Genomic DNA, 27,911 nt, shown 5'->3' on the forward strand with positions numbered 1-27,911 from the left:
GTGGTTTCTTAAAGATAAACTTCAGGTTAAAGAACCTCATGTCTGGTTTACATTTATGTACTCGCTCAATCTCATGCACTCTTCTTATAAATCAATACTCAAAAAATTGGATAAAAATGTTTGTGTGTGTGTGTGTGTGTGTGTGTGTGTGTGTGTGTGTAGGGAATCGTGTTATAACCGAATGGAGATGTCAGATCTTCAGATGTCAGACACACACCTTCAGTAAACCACACACAGATCTGTCATGAAGTGTTTAAGAGCTTGTGCAGCCGCTCTGGAGAAGCTGCAGAATGGAGGAAGACACAATACTCCTGGAAATATAGTGTATGTAGTCAAAGGCTATAGTCAAGTGATGTGTGTTCATGTGCACATATGTGTGTGTGTGTGTGTGTGTGTGTGTGTGTGTGTGTGTGTGTGTGTGTGTGTGTGTGTGTGTGTGTGTGTGTGTGTGTGTGTGTGTGTGTGTGTTGCGCTCAGAAGAATCTTTCTTTCATGTTCTTTGTTTCATCACAGTTTTCAGACAAAATATTGCGACAAAAAGACGAAAATGTGCATATATAGACGAGACGTTATAGCACAGACACATATAAATGCTTCACAGTGTTTATTCTGTAGCAGCTCAATGGAGAAGAAACTCTCTGCTTGATGTTCTTCATCAGATCATTGATCCAGACACTAGTGAGGAGGAGGAGATGCAGTGAAGGAGCATTAGAAGATGAGTCAGAAGAAGAAGAGACCAGATACAGACCTTGAAACAACTGAAGAAAGTACAAACGGGTAGAAGCTCCTTACAATATGAGATTCTGTGATGACAGGAAGTGAAACAGGAAATGGAAGAGTGTTGCATGAGTGACACGTGCAATCCTCAGTAGTTAACACAGATCCTGATGAAACCGCAGCAGAAGAAAAAAGTGAAGCTGTAAGTGTGGCATGATTGACTGTGACTGTATAAACACATATCCGGGGAGGAGAGGAGTTTAACCTTCACACCGTATAAAAGCTGATCTCTCAGCGCTGCACTGGATGTCTCCTCTCTTCTGCTCAGCACAAGGTAACTAAAACACTTTATCTTTAATTGTTCTCTAAAGAGATTTCTAATAATTATTTAAATCCAGACATTAATGTCTCTATTATAGTGAAACTGAAATGTAAACCTGTATTTCTCAACAATCATTAACTGATGTTAAACTTCACTCTGAACTGAACTACTGTATTCTCTTGAACAGAAATTAGTCAGAATATATGAGAAATTACAGCATGGAGAACATGTGTTGAGCTTCACACACTACAGGATAAATTACACATGTGACGAGAGAGAAGAATGGGGGACAAAAAGTTACGATCTAATGAACCAAAACAGAAAAACATGCTGAGTCTCTTCAGACACAACAGCATTAATAGCAGAAAACCAAACTGAGTATTTATGATGTTTAATATCAAACACTGTATGTATCTTTATTTATGAACAGTGTTTCATCTTCTAATGTCTGAATGTGCAAAATCAGTTCTAAACTATAACTTTTCATTCACTCTATAGGCTATAGGAAGAGCATTATTTACATTATATACACTACCATTCAAAAGTTTGGGGTCAGTAATATGTTTAATGTTTTTAAAAGAAGTATCTTCTGCTCACCAAGGCTGCATTATTTGATTAAAAAACAAAACAAAAAAAATCAGTAATATTGTGGAATATTATGACAATTTAAAATGACTGTTTTCTATGTGAATATATAGTAAAGTGTAATTTATTCCTGTGATCAAAGCTGATGTTCAGCATCATTACTCCAGTCTTCAGTGTCACATGATCCTTCACAAATCATTCTGATATGATGATTTGATGCTCAAGAAACATTCATTATTATTATCAATGTTGAAAACAGTTGCGTTCAAATTTTTTTCAAAATTCTTTGATGAATAGAAAGTTTTAAAGAGCAGCATTTATCTGAAATCTAAAGCTTTTGTAACATTAAACACTCGTTCAAAAGTTTGGGGTCAGTAAGAATAAATAAATAAAATAAATCAATACTTTTATTCATCAAGGATGAGTTAAACTGATTAAAAGTTACAGTAAAGACATTTATAATGTTAGAAAATATTCTATTTTAAATAAATGCTGTTCTTTTGAACTTTCTATTCATCAAAGAATTTTGGGGAAAAAAATTGTACAGAACTGTTTCCAACACTGATAATAATCATAAATGTTTCTTGAGCATCAAATCATCATATTAGAGTGATTTGTGAAGGATCATGTGACACTGAAGACTGGAGTAATGATGCTGAAAATTCAGCTTTGATCACAGGAATAAATTACACTTTACTGTATATTCACATAGAAAACAGCTGATTTACATTGGAATAATATTTCACAATATTACTGTTTTTTATTGGGGGTTTTTATCAAATAAATGCAGCCTTGGTGAGCAGAAGAGACTTCTTTTAAAAACATTAAAAATCTTACTGACCCCAAACTTTTGAATGGTAGTGTATATGATTTACATTATTCATTCCATAAACTATAACTCATATCATGTAGCCCAAGACTGGTTTCCCCATTATGATAATAATACACAGATTCCTGACGCAGACGCACACATAAACTCACATTTCTATATTTGTCATTTGTCATCATCATTGATTATTGTGAATATTGTAGAGTTAATCTGAGATGCTGTAATAACACTGAGCTCATGCAGATGTTGATCAGGAGTTGATCTGATGTCTCGTGATATGATGTTATATCGCTTTAATGAAACTCTGTCTGTGTGATTGAACAGATTCAAATGAAGAGGAGAAAGAAAATCAGCAGAAATCACAGATCAGCAGAAAACAAGAAGACTGAGAGAAAAATGGAGGACAGAAATGAGACACAAACCAGTGAATCACCAGAGGAAAGAGGAGAGAGACTTGATAGATGTGACAGTATGGAGAAACTACATCCAGACTGTGAGTGTTTGATCATTATTGAACTTTAACCCTCACTGTCAGTGAAATGTGACCCAATTCCGATTTTTCGCTGACACAGATCAGATGTGTCCTATGACAGTGTAAACAGGAAGAAAACGCATGCATTCGGATATTTTCAGATCGGAATTTCTGGAGTCATTAAATATTTACAGATTGTGTTATTGATCAAGAAGATAATAAATGTATAAATTCAAAGCAAAGTATGAGGATGATCTGATATATATTTGTGATTTCTAGTCTCCTGTGATCCAGACGAGCCTGTAAAGTTTGATTCTGATGTCAAAACTGAGGAGAGATTCTCATCAAACCCTTCATGTTCTCAAGATCACACAACATCACTGACGTCCAGATACCAGAAGACCGGAACATCTTCATCATCATCTTCATTATCATCATCATCATCATCATCATCATCATCATCATCATCATCATCATCTCTTGACAAACATCATTTATGACCCACAAACGCAACACACTTGATGAGATGAAACTGTCTTGCTTATATGTATGCATCACTTGCAAAATGTAAAAATACAATTAAATGCATTTAAAACTAAATCAAAGATCAGCTATGAATAGAAACTTATGTTTATGTGAAGAAACATCATTCAGTCTTTTGTTGTGTCCTACAAATGTCTAGGGGTTTAGTCTACCTGGGAGTTAAACAACAACAGTAAAGCATTCAACAGACAAGCAGTGAGACAACAGTCCTGTAGATGAAGAGAACCTGTCAATTTTTTTAACCTGTTAACCCTTATGTGCTGTTGGGGATGTTTTCATCCACTATGGGGTATTTTTGAGTCTAAATTTGGCCATAACTTTCTCTGTTTCAGAAAATGGAATGATTTTTGGTGACAAATCTTATTTTGACACATATATTGGGAAAATGCTTTGAAAATGCTTTGAAATTTTTCAAAAACTCAACAGTACACTGTGGGCAAATTTACTACCCTTTCGTTATGTTCGTGGCTGAAAACAGCCACTACTTTAAACTGCTGTAAAAATGTATCAGATACATTTTTTTTATTTTTTTTATTTTTTTGCATAAATCTATTAATCAACCTCAGTCCTGCTCAAAAATACTAAATGTTTAAAAAAAAAAAATCAGGATTTTAACTCTTTAATTGCCAAATTCGTAAATGATGTCACTGATTTGGGGGAAAACACACACAAAATGACACATTTTCAATATAAAATGTGATTGTGGACTGGATTTTTTTTTAACCTTTTATCACAGTCTTGGACATGTCAAAGATTAGAAACAACATTGGTTTTGATGCATTGTTAGTTTTTGTGCAGCATCAGATTTGAACTTTTTCTCCCTCATTTACTGTTCGTGGCTGTTTTTGCCCCATTGACTTCCATTATAACCACATTTTTTGATTGCAAAGTCATGACACCATATAATCATGCATTTTTGATTGTTGGTGGTTTTCCCTGTGATAAAAGGTAAAAAAAAAATCCAGTCCACAATCACATTTTATATTGAAAATGAGTCATTTTGTGTGTTTTTTCCCCCCAAATCAGTGACATCATTTACGAATTTGGCAATTAAAGAGTTAAAATCCTGATCCTTTTTTTAAAACATTTAGTATTTTTGAGCAGGACTGAGGTTGATTAATAGATTTATGGAAAAAAAAAAAAAATAATAATTATAATAATAATAATAATAATAATAATAATAATAATAATAATATTATATATATATATATATATCTGACAGCATTTTTACAGCAGTTTAAAGTAGTGGCTGTTTTCAGCCACGAACATAACGAAAGGTAGTAAATTTGAACAATGCACAAGGGTTAATGACCTTTCTAGATCTTTGACACTGAAACACAAGAGATGAATCTGGATCCTGTTATATTACAGGACCAGTACTGTGTTATTTTAAATATATAATCAGCTTTATGAGGATAAAACTGGTTTTAGAGAGAACAAAAGAGTTTTACGATTTTGAGATGATGAAAAACAAGTATGAAAATGTGGATTAGTTATAAGTGTGTACAGTATAATAAATGAAGTGCTGTGTAAGATAATTAATGCTAATAGAAACAGGGAATAATTGATGTTCTTCCCAGAGACTGTGTTTCTGGATTCTTCTGTTAGCAGAAGCTGATGATGATGTTTCATATCAGGCAAATCTCCATCAGCTCCTGATTCAACAATATGACAAACTCAGATCACTCATACATGCATTACAATCATGAGTCTCAGTATAATATGTTTTCCTCATTTAAAAGCTCCTGAAAGATGTCATTTCTCTAGAAGATGAAAATAAATCCACACATTCATTCACACAGAACATACCTTAGTACTTCTTCAGAACAATATCTCCTCTGAATATCTGATGTGAGACGCAGCCGTATTGTTTCCTGAAGAGTTTCAAGAGTCTGAATGTTAAATGTAAAACTCAGATCTGATAAACTCCATCAGCTGCTCATTTAATCATCTCTGATTTATTAACACTGATTTCCATCAGCAGAACATTAGTGACTTCACCTCAAATCTACTTCTGACATCTAGTGGACAAAGATGAAAACTGCAGATCATATTCTGTGTGTTAGGAGGAATAGAAAACACACACTCATACAGATTTATTTACAATGCCTTCATTTCTATTTTAAACAAGTGACATTCTCTCAGTTTAATTCACTGAATGTCATTCATTATCAACTCACAAATAATAATCAGATACCAGATATCTTGAAGAGACATCACCCAAACAGGAGAACAGAATTCTCCTAGGTTTTCAATCTTTCTCATAATACCAATGACTGCAATAACATTAAGACCATTTTACCAATCATTTAAAATGATAACATTTAACATTTTTTTTCATATCAAAAGTAACCTGCTCTGTCCAGTCTGTCGGTGTCAGTGTCCTCTTTGCTCCGTGATTTTTCTCTGCGTGAGAAAATGGATGTGTGGGGCGAAAGCGTGTGAAAAGTGTCGATGGCGTGAGTCTCACGCTGAATGCGTAGAGTTGACAGCCCTGCTTTTAGAAGGGAGATAAATCGTCGGCAGCGTTCCTCCTTCCGCCATGCTTCTTCTCCATGTGAGGATTACATTAGACTAGAGCACGGCGCCGCATGCACACAGTGCTTCATGTGGGGATTGTTTACATCAGAGTGCGCACGTGTTTCGCGCAGCATATACGCAGTGTTTGTTTAAGCGGTTGATGGAAAATAAGCTAATGCGCGTTCTATAAATATAAATTCTTATCTATTATTTTTCACGGTATTTTGAAGTGCCCACGATAACAATATCGTGCATATTCATTACCGCGATTTATCGCATTACCGAATACCGGCACATGTCTACACACACCTGTGCGAAACACTAGATTTAAATAGAAACATGATTTGCTAAATTTATAAGCCTTTTTAATTATAGTGAGCACACATAAAGTAGCCGGTTGTCACGATCTTTCACTATAAGTGCACCTCACAAAGAAGTGTACACACACACAAACACACACACACACACACACACACTAATGTTTAGGTTTGCCACTTATACCGCAATTGTCATATATTGAAAAAACCTGCGGAATATTCACCAAATTCACTGTTTGTTCATATTGTGCATGTTGTGAATGAATGAAGCTTTACAAATCTATATGATTTAACACTGATAATAATTATGTATTATTAGAACACAATGTAGTACAAGTTTAAGAAAATGCAGAAATATAAACTGGAATGAAGTGATTTTTTTAGAATAACTTTTCATAATGTATTTCACCGTAATGAATCTGTACTACGGTGGCCGGGAAGGGCAAAGCAACATTACAAAGAATGAAACACTTTTACAAAGCTCGAGACAAATTTACATTTTGGAAAACATTTTTACCTACCATAAAACTTAATTACATGGGCAAAACACTTTTACCAAGGACAAAACAAATGAATATTTTAGAAAACAAATGAACAAGACGCAAAACACTTTCAGTCCCGAAACAAATTTACAAATGATAGATGATTCATGGAAAGGAAATGTACCACATACCGGAAGTGATGAGGTGAAAGCGACTGATAGGTGTTTTGTTTATTGAGCGCGGTCAATTCGTGTTGTCAATGTGGAGTATATGGCGTGAATGAAGTTTATGCTGACCGAACATGGACTGCGGCCGAGGGATGTTTTGCCCGTTTTGTGGCAAAAACATGAACAGCTTAACGTGGATTTGCTTTACGTGTGGTCGGTGTTTGGAGTTAAACCTGCGGTTTTAAATCTGCTCTCTGCGATCTCTTGTTGCGTAGGAAAACAAGGAGGTATTTAAAGTTAAAGCAAGGGATATCATTCCTCGTCTACACTGGAGATCACGTCGGGGTCACCACTCCATCAGGAATGTATAATAGTATAATTAGGTGTAATGCGTGAATGTCTTTTCAGCGTTCTGTGAAGTTCACTTAATTTTTGGAATTTAGTTTAAAATTTTACTTTAGCTCTGAGCTTAATCTGACTCCAGTTTCAAATGTTCATTAAATTTAGATTGTGTTTCTTATTAGAAAATAATCACAAATATAGATTATGATTTAATTTAGACCTTTGATTATTCTGGGAATCCCATACTTTCAAATACTCATTCATTCAGGGACCCGATGCCGCTTTGAGACGAATGAACACAAACCGCCAGTTCTGATATTAGTCAGAGGATGCAGTGCGATCTCGTCCACCTTTAAGTGTCTCTTCTGACTCATAACAATAAGTGTAATTTAATTGTGAAACTGCAACTTGTTAATTCAGTGAAAGTGAGAGATGAGAAGTTCTCAGAGTGATGTGCTCCTGCTCCATTCATTAGTCCTTCAGTTTGATCTATCAACACCAGACTCCACATTAATCTATACTAGAAATAATGATTTCAGAATCATACAGAATAAATTACATTTATTTGTCAGGTAAATCAGGCCAATTACACAAGTTAACAATTAAAAGCCAATTAAGAAACAATAAATACACAGCATCAATTGCTCAAAGATGACTCTAAGAGTAAGAGATGCACGCAGTGGTGTGTGAGTGTGTGAGTGTGTGTGTGAGTGTGTTTCGAGTGTAAGAAACAGTGTTGTGTACTCGAGACTCGGACTCGGTCTCGGACTCGGTCTCGAGACCATATTTTAATGGTCTCGGTCTTGTCATGGACTCGTGTGCATTTTGACTCGGAATTGACTCGTACTCGAACATATTAGGACTCAGACTTATTCCCGAGTCCACTCGAGTCCCATTCAAAATATTTCATGATTGTTACTGTATGTTAATATTTCGTTAAATTGTTGTTGGATTGAAACGTCCAATGATTGCTGACTTTCTTGTGCGCAACTGCGCATGACTTGAGACTAACGTTCGCGCCACGCAAATGCAGCAGGAGCCTGGTCAGATGTGATGTGGAGCCTCTAGCTCAACTATGTATTGAAAATGTCTGCCTTATCATCCATAATTCAATTTGCATATAAGAGCTACACAGAATTCGTGTGCAGTAGGACGCGCGAATGAGTCGAATTCGCGTCCACCGCGCCGCGCTAAACGCCCCAGACACGCATAAACACGTCTTTACATTGACTTAACATTGAAATCACTCGCGCCTGACGCGCTATACTTTTTTTGTCCAATTGCCATCCGCCTGTGGTGATCCCGCTTTCCAGAAAGTCACATGCTATATTCGTCTCAACTGTGTTATTTTAATATTTACAACATTTTATTTTTACCCTGCATCAAAATGCAACATGCAGTGAGATGAAACAAGCATTAAATGATCCGCTGCTGAACACAGAAATCTTAACACTAAACATTTACAATAGGCAGGACCATACTAATATAGCCTACTTATTACATGGCTTGATTGAATTCCAATGTAGAATGCGGTCTGTTATTTCTTGATATTTCTTGATAATAGTCCGCTGCGAAGTATAATAACACACCGTTGCCATGAAAAACAGAACGTTGCTATGGACGCAGTTGGAAGCAATATACTAGTTTTTAAATCAATAAGCTCCTTTTTAAATCAATATTTTGTGTCAAATTATTGATTTATTTGGTAGGTAGCCATGTATAAGCGGGATAATGTAGAGCGAGGCGGTTGTTATAGTGAATACAAGCCCTTCAGGCTGATTCAAGTCCCGAACTCCCGATCAGCCTGTCGGGGTTGTATTTGCTATAACAACCGCCTCCCTATACATTATCCCTTACATATTTCTCTCTATTATTTGTATTGTAATGTGGACAAGAGCACTTACTGATTGTAATAATTGTAAGTAATAATTGTAATAAAATTACCTTTACACCACCTACTATGTGGCCTTTTTACCATTACAGTGTACATGATTCCATGGTATATTTGATTTACTGTTTGAGTATGGTGCCAATTTTATTGTTACCACCAAATATTTTACATATTCTTGAAGATATCTTTAGGTCTGGTTTTTTAGACCCAACCTTAGGTTATCCAACCTCTCTGGTCTCGGTCTCGACTCGACTCGGACTCGACTCTCTCTGGTCTCGGTCTCGACTCGGACTCGACTCTCTCTGGTCTCGGTCTCGACTCGGACTCGAGTGAGCTGGTCTCGACTACAACACTGGTAAGAAACTGACTCAGCACTGCGTGGGGGTTTTACTGGTTACAGATTCCCAAAGACTGCTTTGACACTTACTCTTATATACATAGACCAGAACAAAAGGATGTAAATATGTCCTACATGATGGTTTCGGGGAAGAGGAGAGAGTTATCAGATACCTTGAAGAGACATCACCCAAACAGGAGAACAGGACTCAAGTTTTCAATCTTTCTCATAATACTAATGACTGCAATGACCATTTTACCAATCATTTAAAATTATAACATTTTAAATGATACCAAACATGAAACGGAATAAACAATAGATTTACAAGAAACATCATATGTGATAAATAGACATTCTCAGTGAACAATCTAATGTTTAATAAGTTCATTAGTAAACATTAACAAGCATATTATGTCACATTTCTAGCCGTGTAAATCAGTGGCGTAACTTTGTTTTAAAAAGTGGGTGGGACAGGTGGGGTTGGGGTTGCTAATACAATGCTAAATCAGATATACACTGTAAAAAAAATCCGTAAAAATCCGGTACAATGTACCATATTATTATGACCGCCGCTAGCGTAGCTAGCGAAAGCGGTCATATAGGGATTGTCAAAGTTTTTTTTTTTTTTTTTTTCGTCATCTACTGAATTTTTTCGTCAACGATACCAGGGACACCGAAACACCGGGGAACATGAAATTTGGTGGGCATGTAGCCCCACTAGACTTTTATGGAAAAATTTCGTTTGGTCCCCGGGGGCCACTCCCCCCCCCGCGCTGGGCCCCCCCCAAACCCAAAAAATGCAGTTTTTCCTAAATAACTACCTGAACCGTGGCACCGAGGATGAAGAATTTTTTATGGTATGTTGGTCTACTAGACTTTTACGGAAAAATTTCGTTTGGTCCCCGGGGGCCACTTACCCCCCCGCGCTGGGGCCCCCGTGAATTTTTCGTCAACGATACCAGGGACACCGAAAATACAATGGGGAACATGAAATTTGGTGGGCATGTAGCCCCACTAGACTTTTACGGAAAAATTTCGTTTGGTCCCCGGGGGCCACTCCCCCCCCGTGCTGGGCCCCCCCAAACCCAAAAAATGCAGTTTTTCCTAAATAACTACCTGAACCGTGGCACCGAGGATGAAGAAATTTTTATGGTATGTTGCTCTACTAGACTTTTACAGAAAAATTTTGTTTGGTCCCCGGGGGCCACTCCCCCCCCGCGCTGGGCCCCCCGTGAATTTTTCGTCAATGATACCAGGGACACCGAAACACCGGGGAACATGAAATTTGGTGGGCATGTAGCCCCACTATAGATTTTACGGAAAAATTTAGTTTGGTCCCCGGGGGCCACTCCCCCCCCGCGCTGGGCCCCCCGTGAATTTTTTGTCAACGATACCAGGGACACCGAAACACCGGGGAACATGAAATTTGGTGGGCATGTAGCCCCACTATAGATTTTACGGAAAAATTTAGTTTGGTCCCCGGGGGCCACTCCCCCCCCGCGCTGGGCCCCCCGTGAATTTTTCGTCAACGATACCAGGGACACCGAAACACCGGGGAACATGACATTTGGTGGGCATGTAGCCCCACTAGACTTTTACGGAAAAATTCCGTTTGGTCCCCGGGGGCCACTCCCCCCCCCGCGCTGGGCCCCCCCAAACCCAAAAAATGCAGTTTTTCCTAAATAACTACCTGAACCGTGGTACTGAGGATGAAGAAATTTTTATGGTATGTTGGTCTTAAGGGCCCACATCAACCTAGCCCATAATCGATTGTCAAAGTTTTTTTGTTTTTTTTTCCCGTCATCTTACTGAATTTTTCGTCAACGATACCAGGGACACCGAAACACCGGGGAACATGAAATTTGGTGGGCATGTAGCCCCACTAGACTTTTACGGAAAAATTTCGTTTGGTCCCCGGGGGCCTCTCCCCCCCCCGCGCTGGGCCCCCCCAAACCCAAAAAATTATTATTATTATTATTATTATACATTTTATTTATAGGCGCCTTTTTTGACACTCAAGGTCACCTTACATCATCATCAACAACAATAACAATATTTAAAAACAATAAGATACAATACAAATGCAGTTGTGGTCAAAGGGAGTAAGCTATTCTAAACAAATGAGTTTTGAGTTTGGATTTGAAAAGTGTGAGAGAATCAATATTACGGAGGTCCGGTGGAAGCGAATTCCAGAGCTGAGGAGCAGAGAAACTGAAAGCTCTACTCCCCATAGTAACGAGGTGGACACGGGGAATGGTGAAATGAATAGAAGAAGAGGATCTAAGAGTACGAGCGTGTGTAGGTACATGGAGGAGATCAAAAAGATACGAAGGGGCTAGATTATGAATGACTTTAAAAGTAAGGAGAAGTATTTTATAGTTGATACGATAAATGATAGGGAGCCAATGGAGCTGTTGTAAAATAGGAGTGATGTGATGAATAGAGGAGGTACGAGTAATAATGCGAGCAGCTGAATTTTGGACCAGTTGAAGTTTATGAAGAGTTTTATGTGGAAGGCCAAACAAAAGAGAATTACAATAATCTAAACGGGAGGTGACTAAACTGTGAACAAGAATGGCAGTGGAGTGAGGCGTGAGGAAAGGACGCAAATGGTTGATATTACGAAGATGATAATAAGCAGACCGGGTAACATTATTAACATGAGATGTAAAAGAGAGGGTGCTATCGAAGATGACACCCAGACTCTTAACCTGAGGGGAGGGAGAGATAAAGGAGCTATCAATGGAAATAGAAAAATTATGGAGTTTGTTTAATGTTGATTTTGTTCCTATAAGAAGCAATTCTGTTTTATTGGCATTTAATTTAAGGAAGTTTGAAGTCAACCAGGATTTTATGTCAAGAAGACAGTTAGTAAGGGAAGATGGTGGAAGTGTGGAATTAGGTTTGGTAGAAAAATAGAGCTGGGTGTCATCTGCGTAGCAATGGAAATTAATCTGATGTTTACGGAAAATGTAACCAAGGGGAAGAAGATAAATAATAAACAGTAGGGGCCCCAGGACAGAGCCCTGGGGCACACCTGTAGTAACAGGAACAGAATGAGAAGTGAATGATTTTAACTGAATAAACTGAGTGCGGCCTGAAAGATATGAATGAAACCAGTTAAGAGGTGTGTTAGTAATTCCAATAGAAGAAAGTCTGTTCAAAAGGATGGTGTGTGAAATAGTATCGAAGGCCGCACTCAAATCAAGCAGAAGAAAAATGGATATTAAACCAGAGTCAGCCGCTAGGAGAAGGTTATTAGTAATTTCAAGTAGTGCTGTTTCCGTGCTATGAAAAGGACGGAAACCAGACTGGAATTGTTCATATAAATTATTGTAGGAAAGATGAGTATGAAGTTGAGCAGCAACTATTTTTTCCAGAATTTTGGAAATGAATGGAAGATTTGAAATAGGACGAAAATTATTATAATCGTTGGGATCTGAACCAGGTTTCTTAAGAATGGGAGTTACAGAAGCTGTTTTAAGAGAAGAAGGAACAATTCCAGTGGTAAGTGAAGAGTGAATAATGTTAGTAATGAGAGGGGACAGAAAAGAAACAGTGGCTTTCACAAGCACAGTTGGAAGGGGGTCTAATCTGCAGGTTGAAGATTTGGATTTTTGAATGAGTTCATTAATTTCATTTACTGAGGGTAAGGTAAATGCTGAGAGTAGACAGGTGGGAGCAAATGAAACTGGGACAGGTGAGTTCGGACCAGAAGTAGACATAAGGTGCTTGTGGATATGTTCAATTTTTAAAGAAAAAAATGATAATATAGCATTACAAAAATCAGAGGAATACAAGTGAGGAGGAAGTGGATCCCGAGGTTTTATGAAGTTTGTAATGAGAGAAAAAAGGGCTTTTGAATTTCCTTCACTTGAGCTAATTAAACCAGAATAATAGGTGGTTTTAGCTTGAGAAATCGAATCTTTGTAAAAAAGAATGTGATTTAAATACATGTCCTTATGCACAGTGAGATTCGTTTTCCTGTAAAGTCTTTCAAGTTGTCTTCCTTTTGTTTTTAATTTTCTAAGAATGGGAGTAAACCAAGGTGCAGAAAGAGTAAATGAAACAGTCCTGGTTTTGAGTGGAGCAAGATTATTAAAGAGGTTGTGAAGGTTGTAGTTGTAGTGAGAAAGCAGTTCATCCGGGGTAGAGAAACTGTCGATACTGGGAAAATCAGTGATGCTAGAGGATAAAATGTCCAAGTTGATATCCTTAATATTTCGGAATGTTATAGTACGTGGGAGATTAGATTTGGAGAGTGAGAGATTAACAGTGAACGAAAGCAACATGTGATCGGAAAAAGGAAAAGAATCTGCTTTACAGTTAACAGGTGCAACACCTGAACAGCAGATTAAATCTAAAATATGTCCTTTATTATGTGTGGGAAAGTTTATGTATTGCTGAAGTCCAAAACTATCCAGACAGGATGTAAAGTCTTTGGTGAGAGTGTTGTCAACATTATCCATATGTATATTAAAATCCCCTAGGAGTAATATATTTGATGAAAGTGTGGATAGGTGAGTCAGAAAGGCAGCAAGGTCATCAATAAAATCCTTGTTAGGCTTTGGTGGGCGGTACAAAGTAGCAACAATGGTGGGAATAGGTCCAGAAAGGTGGCAAACAGTAGCCTCAAATGAGTGACAGACAGGAGCATTGACAGGCGCTATCCTCCACTTCTCACGATAAATTATCGCGAGACCTCCCCCACGGCCAGAGTCACGTGATTGAGAGATGTAAACAAATCCCGGAGGAGAAGCATCATTGAGTGAAATAAAGTCATTTGGCTGCTGCCACGTTTCTGTTAAACACAAAAAGTCAAACTTACGGTCAACGAGGAGATCCTTCACAAGATGCTCCTTACCCGTAAGTGAGCGGATGTTAAAGAGACCGAAGTTGACAGTAGTGTTACTGATTTTGACAGCCGTGTTAGCCGACCTAGCTAGGCGGGCCAACACACTATGATCAGCGCAGCGACCGGTATTCCTCAATGGGCGTCGAGTAGTGGACCAGAAGGACTTTATGGAGCTGGATTTATCATACTGAAAGTTCCGACGAGAGCCACGGTGAATGTATTTCCGACGAGGCAGGTATACAATATCCGGGTGTGAAAGCAGAGCTGGTGGTGGTGAATCGTCATGTAGATATAAACGGAACCTCAGAAGCTCAGCTGTAGAATACTGGAACAGTGCAGTCGATGAATGAGAAACCAAGGACAGGACAGTCCAGGCGAGCACAAGCCACACATAGTTAATCCACATAGTTAAAGGAAAACCGGAGAGCAGCGGCAGCAAAGACGCGCCAGCATTCACTCGACCGGGGATATTCGGTCGAGTGATAAAAAATGCTGTTTTTCCTAAATAACTACCTGAACCGTGGCACCGAGGATGAAGAAATTTGTATGGTATATTGGTCTTAAGGGCCCACATCAACCTAGCGCATAATCACTCATTTGTGATTTGCGCCCCTCCCATAAAAAATGATTTAATCGCCCCTATCTTCAGTTTAGATGTTCAGAACTGCACCATATTTCATGTGTATGATTAACTTGACATCCTCTGGGGGTATGCTAAGTTTCGTAGAATTTCATCCATGGGGGGGTATAAAATAAATTCATTTATGTGCACATTTAGTGACTGTACACTCATCGGCCTGTAGATGGTGGTGTTGAGCGAAGGGTTGCTGGTTTAGGATGATACTGTCACACACACACATGCAGGAATACAAACAAATGCAAGCATGCACACACACTGACATCCACACGCACAGACACACACCCATACACACACATACAAATCCACATGCACAGACATACACACATGGAGCGCTTCAGAACTCCTGACCTGATATTTAGATATACTATTCTTCAATAAATATATTTGTTTGACAGGGAAGCTGTGCGCAAACAGAAATATATATTATTTTTCAAAAAAAAAAAAAAAAACACCCCAGAAAAAAGGGCATTTTCTCTCCAGGAATAAAAAGGGCAGGTGCTCAAGCCCCCTTTGATGTCTATGTGTGCATGTGCCTGCATATATACTTGTATACATTCACTGCTCAAGAAACATTGGTCCCTAGTAAATAACCATAAAACAGCAATTATGCCAGATCTGATTGATGCTTTAATTACCCGTTATCGAATTACCCGTTCCACCAGAATTCTGAGGCGTGCAATGGCCTGTGTTTTATCACAGTCCTGTTTGCTGAACTGCTTAGCACGTTTGAAAGGTGGAATGATCAGTCTAGCACCAACACTGGAGAGCATATCCTCGATTGTGAACCCCTTGTCTGCCATGACCTCATCTCCAGGTTCAAGCAGGTCCAAAATGCCGGACTTCTTTGTGATCTCTTTGTCGGAGATTGAACCTGTGTAAAGCTGGGAGATGAAAGTCATTGCACCACACGGAGCTACTCCAACCAGACCTTTAAATGTTGTAGTGCTCTTGTAGCTGGAGAAGATCTCTGAGTGGAGTGTCAGAGATGGGGACTCTCACAGCGGATTTCTGTGCAATCCAGGATGACTCGCAGGGTTGGACAGAACAAAATGTACTTCTCTGGCATGGAGAAGCATATTTGTTGCCTGGACATCCAAATGGGTACTGAACCCAACACAAAGAACAGGTAGTTAGCCCAGGTGATAATGGCCCTACTCACTGTGGCCACGCTTACCCCGAAAATGTCAGCGATTACTTGTTCCCTCAGTCCAGCAGCTACCCGACAGGAATAGATGAACAGTTCATCTATGAGCTGGACCTTCCGTGCAGGGCTAGGGCTTGGGGATGCTTCCTGACCCATCCTCTGTGCCTTAGTCCAGTACACAAGATTGCTGGCAGATGGACAAACAAACTCCCAGAACACCTGGAAAACTTCATGTGAGGGAAACTTTGTATAGTATTTGATTGTGTGATCAGAAACACAAAATCTGCTCATATTGTTTGTTTCTCTAGTGACATTTTCTGCAGCCTAGCCTCTAGCTCTTCAATGTACTGCAGAACCTCATCTAATGCACCTATCAAAATGTAAATAATATAGTTAGCAACTAATTATGCTGTTTTTTTTTTGTTTTTTTTTTTGTATTTCACGTCACAGCACAGTCTACACTGTTATCACCGAAATACACAAGCAAAAGTCAACATAAGTGCTTACCGGCAGCTGGGCGTGCCGCGTAGTCATGTTCCTCAATATGACTGGATTCATTGGGTGCATCTTCTGAGACCACCGGCTGCTCCTGAACACGTACATCCGCACCAGGTCGAACGGCAGATCTCTCAAAAGCTGACAGCCTTTGAGAGAGTACATATAAATTGTTCCAAGGAAAACGACTGGGAATGGCACCAACCTTCAGCCGCGAACTTCCTGGAATGTAGTCGTCAGCGGTAAAATGCTGACTGCAGACATACGTGCTGCCTCTCCGAATGATGAACGTAGACCCTTCGTCCCGTCTAATAGCGATGACCCATTTCTTTTTTTGGTCTTCGTTCAAAGGATACCCGTAAAAACTTAAATAAGGTTGTTTTTGCTTAGAATTGCTGCACTGAAGGACGCTACAGCAACACTTATTCTTGGACTCGGCCATTGTTGTTGTCACCAGAAGTAAGTTTACCCAGCGTTGGTGAGCACCGGAAACACAAAACCCGGAAGTGTGAAAAAGGCTTATCAGGTACTGACTTCAACGAGGGGGGTAATAATTTGGCAGGGGGTCGAAATTCGGCACAACACCTGCTCTGTGGTGCTGAATGAGGTTCGTTCGACCAGGAAGGGGCGAAAATACATCTGAAAAAAATTCTTGCAACTGGGCTATGTCAGTGAGCCGCAAGGGCGAGAGATGATCTCCTCCAGGGCCAGAATCGAGACCTCGTCTGATGCATAAAAAGGGAAATTGTTATGGAGGAGGCATTATTTAAATGATTTAACACTACACTTCCCTATAACATAATTTATATATTTTTTTTTTTAAACAGAACACCCAAAATATTTTTTTTCAATTAGGCTACAATAATTATGATCACATACTTGTAAATTTTATATTATTGGTCAATATGGGAATCCGTAGACAAGGCTACACATGACACGAGTTGTGGTCTGGTCTCATTTGCACACATTAATTTAGATGAGATGAGATGATATTAGATAGAGCTGTATTGACTCCACTCTTGTATGTCACAGACTTCCAAAGCTTTGACTGGGCCATAGTTGTTAGATATATGGAGAAAACAAGCGTGATCACCAGATGTCACTAATGCACATTGTGTTAAAAGCTTCGAGTAATGAACCTTTTTTCACTTCAGAAAGCCTCGGTTTCCCATTACTAGTGATTACTGATGTGATGAGCCTGCGCGACGCTTGTAGAATCACTATCACCAGAACATTTACATTATAGTCCATAGTTTTTATTTATTTTACCTTTATGGCGCTTTTCCATTACCAGTACCAGCTCGACTCGACTCGCCTCGGCTCGGCTCGTCTCGCTTTTCGCTCCATTTTCCATTGCAGATAGTAGGCCTACCTCCACAATAGTACCTGGTCGTCATAGCGACGCCGCAGGAAACTGCCGTGACTTAATCTTTTACGCGAGACACACCCGCTACCCACACACACACAGGACAATGGAGGAAATCGAGTGTATGCTGTTTTTGGATGTTTTTGTTTTTGTTTTTGCTGTTTTTTTATTCAGGATACTCCGTCTGGCGCGTGCAATGATGACGCAATGAATAGTGACGATTCTCTCTGACCAATCAGCAGTCTGCCGTGTTTTCACGTCACATTTTAGTATCGCCTCAGCTCGCTTAGAACCTCGCCGGAGGTGGTACGAAAAAAAGTACCTGGAAGCAGGTACAGGTACAACTTTTTACACAGTGGAAAACCAAACAGAGCCGAGTCGAGTCGAGCCGAGCTGGTACTGTGTAGTGGAAAAGCGCCATTAGGCTACTGTTTAAGTTAAAACTGTCTTTGTCTTACACGCATTTCAGTCTTTATCCACAGTTATCCTGTATTAATCCCAGTTTTCATGACTAGATATTTAAGAGCAACTAGATAATTAAATTTTAAATCAGTTTTAATCAATATATTATTCTTTGTTTTCCTTATTTCCTATATGCACTTGTGATTATTTTATGATTATTTTAAATTATTTTTATGCAAAGCACTTTGAATGACCATTGTGTAGGCTATATAAATAAACTTGCCTTGCCTCGCCTCACCTTACTAGTTTTAATGTAAAAAAGCAAAAGTGTTTTAACTGACTGGCGTGAAATTGGTTTGACGCTGGACGTTCGACAGTCACACATTTAGGGACCGTCTCTAAAGTTACATGCGACATTGGTATAAACGTTTCTAACTTCAATAGCATTTGAAGACAATGACTTACAGTCATAAAACCAACTGTAAATTGTTCATCCAGCTCTCAGGTATGATGATGCACACCTTTTAGATTTTTGATATGTATGACAATAAACTGTTAAATCATATGTAAATATTGCTATGAATTCTACGAGGTGGCTAATTCGTACAAATTCATACGACCTCACTCGTACGAATTAGTACGATTTTTGCTAAATCATACATATTTTACGAATTGCCCAATTCGTATGAATTCATACGAATGACCTACCCCTGACCCCGCCCCTAAACCTACCCATCACGTTGGTTTAGACAAATTAGCCACCTTTTTATCACAAGTACGAATTCGTACAAATTGGTCGTGAGATAGCGTTGGTATGTCTGTCTCTAAGATTCAATCCTCATTGCAATCTAACATGCTATTCAACTTTGGTTACAATCCAGCCATCTTCTATTGACTGAGAATAAATCATAGCGCATATTGTTCCTCACCAGATCAGCTGCACTGAATCAAGATATCAATCTTTCACTCAAATTCCTAGACCATACTCCACTTGTACAACATGATGAACTTAAATATCTGGGCCTTTGACTCACAACTCTCCTTTAGCTGTCATATCAATTCTGTTGTAAAAAAGATTAATTGTAATTTACGAATATTGTATCGCTCTATTAACTGTTTCATTAAACTGATTAAGAATTGTGTCACAGTTAATATTTCCCATATTAGACTATGCGGATGTTTAAAGCACATAAAACTTGAAAGCATTAAATGTTGCTTTCAATAATAAATGTATATTTGTGCTGAGATGTCCTTTGATTACTCACCCCTGTGTCATGTATGACTCACTGAGCCAGAAAACAGTATCACTGGTATCAGGTCATTTTTAAATGCGTGTATTAAAATTATCCTCCTTACCTGAAGGAATATTTAATATATAGACCCAGCTGAAGATTGAGACACACTGAATATCTCTCCTTCACTGGGCCAAACATCTTCAAAGAGAGCGGTAGACGTGCCTTTAGATGTAAAGCCCCTTCAGACTGGAAGAGCCTGGGTCTCAGATCTGGCACCTGCTATCGCTCTTTACTTACTCACAAGCAAACTGTTGCTGTAAATGTTTTCCTCATGTGTGACTGGACTTTTGTTCTCTATACTTAAATATACGGGATACTTTTTGTCCTTTCTTTTTATTTATGTGTATATATGCGAGTATGGTGTAGGTGTGTGTATATGTACATATACAATGGCTAAATGTTGTCATGCATCTTAATACTGCAATATGTTTTATACATGGGTTTGTTTCTGATAAGCAGTCGGTGGGCCGGGTGGGGCGGGCGAGGCGGGATGAGGGAGAGCTTTAGTGAGTGTGAATGTGCGTGTGCTGTATTATCTTTGTCTTTGTCTCGAGGAAAATGGTATTGAGCTTTAAATTATGTTGTATTTTGTATATGACCCCATACAGTATAGCAATATTTACTTTGTAACTTTATGTAACTTTGGCTTGTATGAAGTTGAAGGGGAAAAGGACCTGGATAAGAGCCACACTTTATGCAAGTAGCTCCAGACTGCGACCAAATGGGCGACAAGAGTTTGCACTGGTGTGACCATCACTGTCCCATTGATAAGAGCTGCAACTTATACAGAGAAATGCGAGAAACATCAAATGGCAAATGAAACGAATGTGAAACCGCGCTATTCGTTTGAGTTGTCAGAGCGTGATTCAGTTTATTGAGGCTATCCTGTTATATTTTACCAATGATGTTTATTCATTTGGGAAAGGGAGTTGCTTATGGGGAAAACCGGGCTGGAAAACACACGCTCCGCATAGGCCTATACACTGCAGACGAGGAAGAAAAACATACTGGACTGTAAGATTTACATTTATTAATTTAGCAGATGCTTTTATCCACTTATGAGGAATATCACAAGAAATTTGCCACAAAGCCACAATATTTCTAGAATATAATATCAGGTTTATTAGAAAGCGAGATTAGGAGACAAGCACGAGCAGAGGAGAAATATAGAGAGATTATGGTGTTGTTGCTGTTGTTGTTGTTGTGAGTGCCTTGTTGGTTTAATGTTGTGTTGTTCAGTAAAGATTGTCTTCAGCATTTACTGGAATTCAAAAGTTGCGATGGCCTGAGCAGAGATGGAGAGAAACTCATTTCACTGAGAGATTCTGTTGTCAAATCAGTTATAAAACAGGATGTATTGGGGTGGGAGTGTGTGGCTGCAGTGACTGTGAGTGTGCGATTCTGATGTTGATACTGTCTCCACCTATATCAGTGGATCTTCTAGCCACTAACCACCAAATCTACTGAGTCATCTCAGCCTTAACAAACCTGCTAACAAGCAGAATCACTGAAGGGAAGAAGAGAACAGGAGAAGAGACGAGCAGAAACACATGATCTACACTGACGTCAGCCTCAGCCTCAGATGAAATCCCCTGAAGAGAAAAGCCAGATCTCAGCAGAGGATTTAACAACTCCACAAACAGCTTCACTCATTACTAACCAGACTGACTTTATTTCTGTCAGGCGTCTAGAGAAGATATTGATCATTAACAGGGTTTTAACTCATTCAGTCAGGGACACAAAATATGCAAACTAATAAAAACATTATAAACGGTTACGAAACGATAAACAATTGTAGTTTAACTTTGCGCTGAAACTATATTTACCTTTTTTGAAATAATGCATTAAACCTGCGGAGAAACTAAGAGCGTGAACTAATGAATATTCTGCAGGTGTGAAACTCTCATTGGATGAATTCACATCATGATCTGCGGATTGTCCGTGACTTCACATTTTTTGATGCGGGTGTAAATGCGTTTTGCATCATATTCACTGCAGCAAACGTGTGTGTGTACGAGTTTCTTAATTAGTGATTTGTAGAACAGGATTAGTCATTTGTGCACCTGCAATGAAGAACTGTTGTGTTTGTGGGAGAGAGAAAAAATCTTCAAGTTTGCAGTTTCCTCCGTGACTTCAAATGTACTGATACACACATGTGTGTGTTCTCTATAACTGCAGATTCCCCTGTCACAGGCGCTCAGTGTATTTGCACTGAAAATAACTTCATACGCAAGCTTAAACCTGTGAACATGAACGGAGAAACACACACACCGCATCGAGTCTACACACTGCAGAAGAGTGGGGGAGAGCGGGGACAGTTGCAACATGTAATTTTTCTCCAATCAGAAACAAGCTAGTGATGTCACTCATACTGCACATGCACAGCTAGATCAGTGTGTCTAGCGTATGATGTTCTGTCATGGCTGATAGGGTTTGGGGATGGTTGCAACAAGTTATAAATAGCATGTTTAATAAAAGTTTGCTGCATTGTAAATTGTTCAATTCTTCCAGTCTGACACTGAAATATGGAGAGATTGAATATCATCTGTAACGCCTCATCACTGAATCTGTGTAGGCCTTTGTTCTACACATGAACAAAACTCAATAACTGTTATTGGATAAATATGACTAAATGAATAAATAATAGGCTACAATAATATTATTGTAAAAATAAATAATACTATAATATTATAGTAGGCCTAAAACAATTAATATTTTCAGAATTTTATGCTCATTGAGACAAAAAGCTAAAGTTAATTAGTGAAATTTAAGGTATTTTTAACGTGTTGCAACCGTCCCTGGGTCAGACTCAGTTACAACGTCTGTCTTCTTCCATTCAGATAAATACTGTGAACGATATGTCATATATAATCATCTTTATATGGTATGGGTAATTAGCAGACAGATGCAAGTTTAATAAATACAAATTTGCTTTGTCTAGTCCAATAGTCTCTGAGTAACTGAGAGAAATACAAAAAGTGTTGCAACTGTCCCCGGTCTCCCCTAACAACAGCAAGATTACAGAACAAATGGACATAAATAGAGAACACACACATGATGAACACACACTGATTTATCTGAAAAAGTAGGAACAATACAGTAAAGACGACAGAACAATACAATATAAACTGAACACACACACACACACATCAACATATACTAATGGTACTTTATAATAATGTTCCTTCATTAATGAGTAACGCACTATTAACATTCTATAACTACTATTAACTAACAAGAAACTCTGATTAATGAATAAGTAAGCGCTCAGTTAAATGTGTTAGTTCACTATTAGCTATATATTTTTCATCCCTCACTGAAGACTAAGAACTAGCCTACAGGTTCATAATTAATATTAATCAGGCATGTGATTGGCTAAGGACAAAAAAGCAGGAAAATATACTGAGACATTATCTTTTTACCAAACCTATACTGCTAAATGTGCAACATCCAACTTTTTATGACACGACAACAACTTATTTAAATTTAAAAAATTAAAAATATCTTTTTACATTTTTTTTAAAACCAAACTTAAACTGCTTAATGTGCAACATCCAACTTATTATGTCATGAGTATGACACATAACAACTTATTTGGTGGATGTGTAACAGTGGGAATCAAAAGCAAGTGTCTTGTCCACTGCTCCATCACCACCTCTCTCTTTATATAGCCTACACTACTACACAGAAATAACATACAATTAAATTATGCTTATTTTAAATGTATTGTGCAGGCTAGGTATACAAAAATATAGGCTTTTAATAATCTTTCAGTGCGCGAAACCATGATAATATGAAAAGCTTCAAAACAGAGCGCACAAAGCGCGTATGCGCATCGCGGGCGCAGAATGATGTGCTCAAAGCAACATGGAGTCACAGTGTTCAGCGCTGCACAAGTGCGCATTTAAAAGTTCACGGCACAAAGCGAAGAACAACCCAGTCTCAACACAGCATATTAACGGCATTAAATAGAATTAATGCATTATAAATAAATACATGCCAGTCAATGTCTTTGTATTTTAATGTCTTTGTCGTTTTCATCTTTTTCCACTTAATGGACCACGTCCAACTAGATTGGAGGTGAAACTCAAAGGCCTTTAGTTTCAGGATCAGAGACAGTGAAGAGAAATCAGAGAATCTGATCTGAAGCTCAATGAGGATCATCATGCGTCTTAAACTTAATGACACTCGTCACACAGTTGATGTCTGAATCTGGAACCTATTACATGACCAGTGTTATTTTGAATAGATAATCAGCTTCATGAGAATAAAACTATTGACTCTAAGTAGGCTAATGTAAAAGTTCTCGTGATAGCCTGTGATCAATAAGCCTAGAAATAGAAACTAAACCACTTAAATTTTCCACTTACATTTTCTCACACATGCTTCAAATATTTCATAACATTTTTGTCATGCTTTCTTTATCTTAGGCTGACGCATCTGTTTATCATTTGAGAACTGATTGAAAGAGGCGAGCCAGACAGCAAAGCACCCTAGGCTACAGGCCTATATGTTTGTTTGTTATGCTTTACGTTTCATATCTTTCTTCAGTTGTTCTTCGGGACACATGTGAAGAGAGCCTATTTTAATGAAATCTGGGAGATTTCTATTCATTAAGAATCATGAATCGAGTAATTTAATCCAAGAAGAGACACGATTGCTTTAATTATGAGCAGATTTAATTTAGACTTATTCACATATAAACATTGATCAACGAACAATGTTTGCAGAATTCTTAATTTGGTCACTGAAGCAATGTTTAAATGTAATAAGTGAGGTCAACAGCGCTGTACCTGCGGTCATCAGTGATATAATTTGCTTGGTCAGCAGGGGCCCTAAACCTCAGGGGCCTTACACATTTGCTTGGGTTGTGTGGTTAATGACGGCCATCCCATCAGCTTTCACTTCTGTTATACAACTCTTACTGCAAACATGATTATGCAAGTTCTCTTCAATTCTGCATGCTTTAGTCATTGTGCTGAAACAAAGTAGATCTAAGTTGAGTAATAGCCCCTTTTACACAAGAGATACAATAATATTGGGCAAAACCATCTTCCACCGTTGCTATTTACACTTTCAGGAAGCAATAACTAGTAAACACTAGTGACAAACTACATTTATCTCCACAGGTTTTTGTGTATATAGGCCTACAACAAATATCTTGTTTAACATGTTCAATATCTTGATGTGAATAATGTTGTGGATTGTTTTATGACAACACCCAATAAATCCTCACTGAACATCTTGATGGTTTAATGTTTGGCTAAAGACATTTGACTTTAATCTAGATTTAAACAGAGCGAGTGTGTCTGAGAAACAGTGAACAGACAGAGTTTAGGAGTCAAATGTGAGAAGCTCTAATGTCATGAAGTAGTTATGAGTTATTATAGGTAGTAGTCTTTAATTTTTTTGTGAATTTGTATAATTTGGTAAATTTCAACTGACAAAAAAGAATGACACCATCTCTGTATGTGTGTGTGTGGCTGTTCTTTCTTGAAGCAACATGGAACCTTTAGCTTTTGGTCCTCCAGTAAGGCAGCTCGGATTTGCTGCTGGATTTTATTACTCTGTCATTTTTTTTCAGTAACTCCTCCATTTTACAATCAATGTATGGTGTACTTAGCTTATATATTAGAGCCTGATGCCGGTCTTATTATCTGCAGTGATGGACGGCTGATACTGACGCTCCGACACAATCAAAGCACTTTTGTATCACACACTGTATGGATGCTTGTATTGAATGCTTGTATTGTATGGATGCTTGTATTGAAAGGACAGCACATGACTGATGACATTTGAAAAACTTGGCTCTTCGCAACTCCACCTGATGCATAAAAGGGAAATGATTATCAAGGAGGCATTATTTATTTAAACGATTTAACAATAACCTCCTTCTAACATAAATTGTACAAAAAAAAACAAAAAACAGAAGACCTATACAATATTTTTTTTAACTAGGCTACTCATGTCAATCACTAATTATAATCACAAATATTATTTAGTACCATAAAATACAACATTAAATATATATTCTTCTTATATAAATACTCTTCTGATATGAGGAACACACATTGATTTGCTTTACCGCTCAAATCTTCCGTCCGATGTAGACTCGTTATATGGAACAGTTGGAAACCATGAATAGTCTAGATTTATTAATAGCCTGCTTATACCCTTTTCTCTTCATTTACTCTTTGTTCTGTTTAGACTCGCATTTCACAAACATGAGGAGACTCAGTCACACAAGGATTGTAATGTCTCCTGGAAAAGCTACAAGGCTGGTGCATTACAGGGAAATGTTATACAGGAGACTGAAGCAGTAAATGCTGATGAAATTCGACAAAGACATGACAAAGCTGAGGCTGTGAGCTTTCATCAGGAGTCGTGATGAAGCAGGGAAAGTGCTAATAAAGGGAGCAGTGATGAGTGGAGACGTTCTCAATCTGTTTTCAGGGAGAGACACTGAGGCTGTTCACTGAGTGGACTGAGCCACACCGTAAGAGGAATCATTCAGAAGAGTTGTTTAGTCTGCTGGAATGTCTTTATTAATTTGAGTGTCTCCTTGGTCAGCCTCCACAAGTTTAAAGAAGCACAAACAAAACTGTAATTGTAATCATGAGAACTGGTGCATCAGTCCAACACACAGGCTTGCCAGATTCACACAGTGAAAGCTGTTCTTGACAATTTGCCTTCCATCACTGATCTTTTTTTTTTTCTTCTTCTTCTTTTTTTTTAAATGACAGTTTGTGGAATTGAGGTTTAAGCACTTGAGAAAAGTGTCGACTCTGTTTGCGGAAATGCTTCATCACGAGGGTTAAAAACCTCACATCACAGATCTCAAGATAAAGTTGAGGTTAATGCTTCCCACTCCTCATTACAAAGTGACAAAACACTTATATTTAATTGTTTGTTGTATTTGTTGTTTTATTTAAATCTGAACATTGCTGATTGTATTTAATGAAACTAATATGTGAGTAGATCATGTACAGTTGGGACATTTTTGCTTTTTTACATTACCACATACTACTAACAAGGCGGCGAGGCAAGTTTATGTATATAGCATATTTCATACACAATGGTCATTCACAGTGCTTTGCATAAAAAGGATTAAAAAATATCATAAAAGAATCACAAGTGCATATGAAATAAGAAAAACAAAGGATAAGATATTGATTAAAACTGTATTGTATTAACCCTTGTGTGGTGTTCATATTTTTGTTACTCAGCCAGTGTTCGTGGGTCTGGTGGACCCGCTGCATTTTGGGGTTTTTAATTCAACACAATCAAAAATGTTATGTTAAAATACTCAACAGATGTTTACTTCATCCCAATTACAAGCAATATAAACAGCATATATGGTTAATATTTTCTCTTTACCTTTGTTAGATCACATTTAAGAATTGCAACCTCGTGTGGGAATGGCAGGAGTAGAAGCACAAAACTCACTCTTGCACTTTTTCACACTTACACACAATCTCTCTCTCACACGCACGCACACACACACTCATGCAGACACATACACACACCCACAACACACACACAGACACACACAAAACACACACCCACACACACACACACACATACACATGCACACACACACACACACACACACACACACACACACTCACTTGGATATGTGGTGTACGGTCACTCTCCATAGGCATAATGGTTTTTTTTAATGTACAAACTGTATAATCTATCCCCCTACACTAACCCTACCACTAAACATACCAATCACAGACAACTTTTGGCCTTTTTTGAATTTCAAAAAACACCATTTAGTATGTTTTAGTATGAGGACACAGATGTCGTCATAAACCATATTTACGTTGTAATACCCATGTCATTATACACATTTGTGTCCTCATAAACCATATACAAGAACATACACACACTAACAGCAGGCCCTGACAGGAGGAGGACAGAGTAAAGGTACACAGGACCTACAATTTCCACACTTTTATTAGCCCCGGGTCCAGTGGACCCGAACATCCTGTGTGTAATATAAATGTGTAGGGGGGGTGTACAGTGTGTTTTCATTAAAAATGTGTTCTGATATATATTCCTCACAGAAAATGAGCCAAGGCCAATGAGTCTCATCTCTCTTCTTCTCACAGGTGAGATACATGTTTCTTCACGCGTTTCATCACTCATCCCCATTCAGATATCAGGATCTCAGCTCATGTTTGA

The 27,911-nt window shown here is 38.3% G+C and overlaps 1 protein-coding gene and 1 long non-coding RNA gene across 3 annotated transcripts in view; one reads left to right on the forward strand and one right to left on the reverse strand.

The window, feature by feature from the left end:
* The first annotated feature begins 788 nt into the window (after positions 1-788).
* LOC311096818 (uncharacterized protein) overlaps positions 789-27,911 on the forward strand; it is a 174,649-nt gene continuing 147,526 nt past the window's right edge. Inside the window, exon 1 of one of the 2 annotated variants that reach the window (XM_084136219.1) lies at positions 789-1,051. In XM_084136219.1, the coding sequence (XP_083992345.1) occupies positions 1,024-1,051 (28 nt within the window). In that variant the 5' untranslated portion in view covers positions 789-1,023. The remainder of the gene's footprint in view (positions 1,052-27,911) is intronic. The other variant, XM_084136218.1, reaches the window with a different exon arrangement.
* LOC311096834 overlaps positions 27,666-27,911 on the reverse strand; it is a 55,166-nt gene continuing 54,920 nt past the window's right edge. Inside the window, exon 3 of the long non-coding RNA XR_014609134.1 lies at positions 27,666-27,911. This exon is cut by the window's right edge and continues 54 nt beyond it. This is a non-coding gene — a long non-coding RNA (uncharacterized lncRNA).

This window comes from Abramis brama (genome assembly GCF_963993115.1).
Source record: "Abramis brama genome assembly, chromosome: 15".
NCBI lineage: Eukaryota > Metazoa > Chordata > Actinopteri > Cypriniformes > Leuciscidae > Abramis > Abramis brama.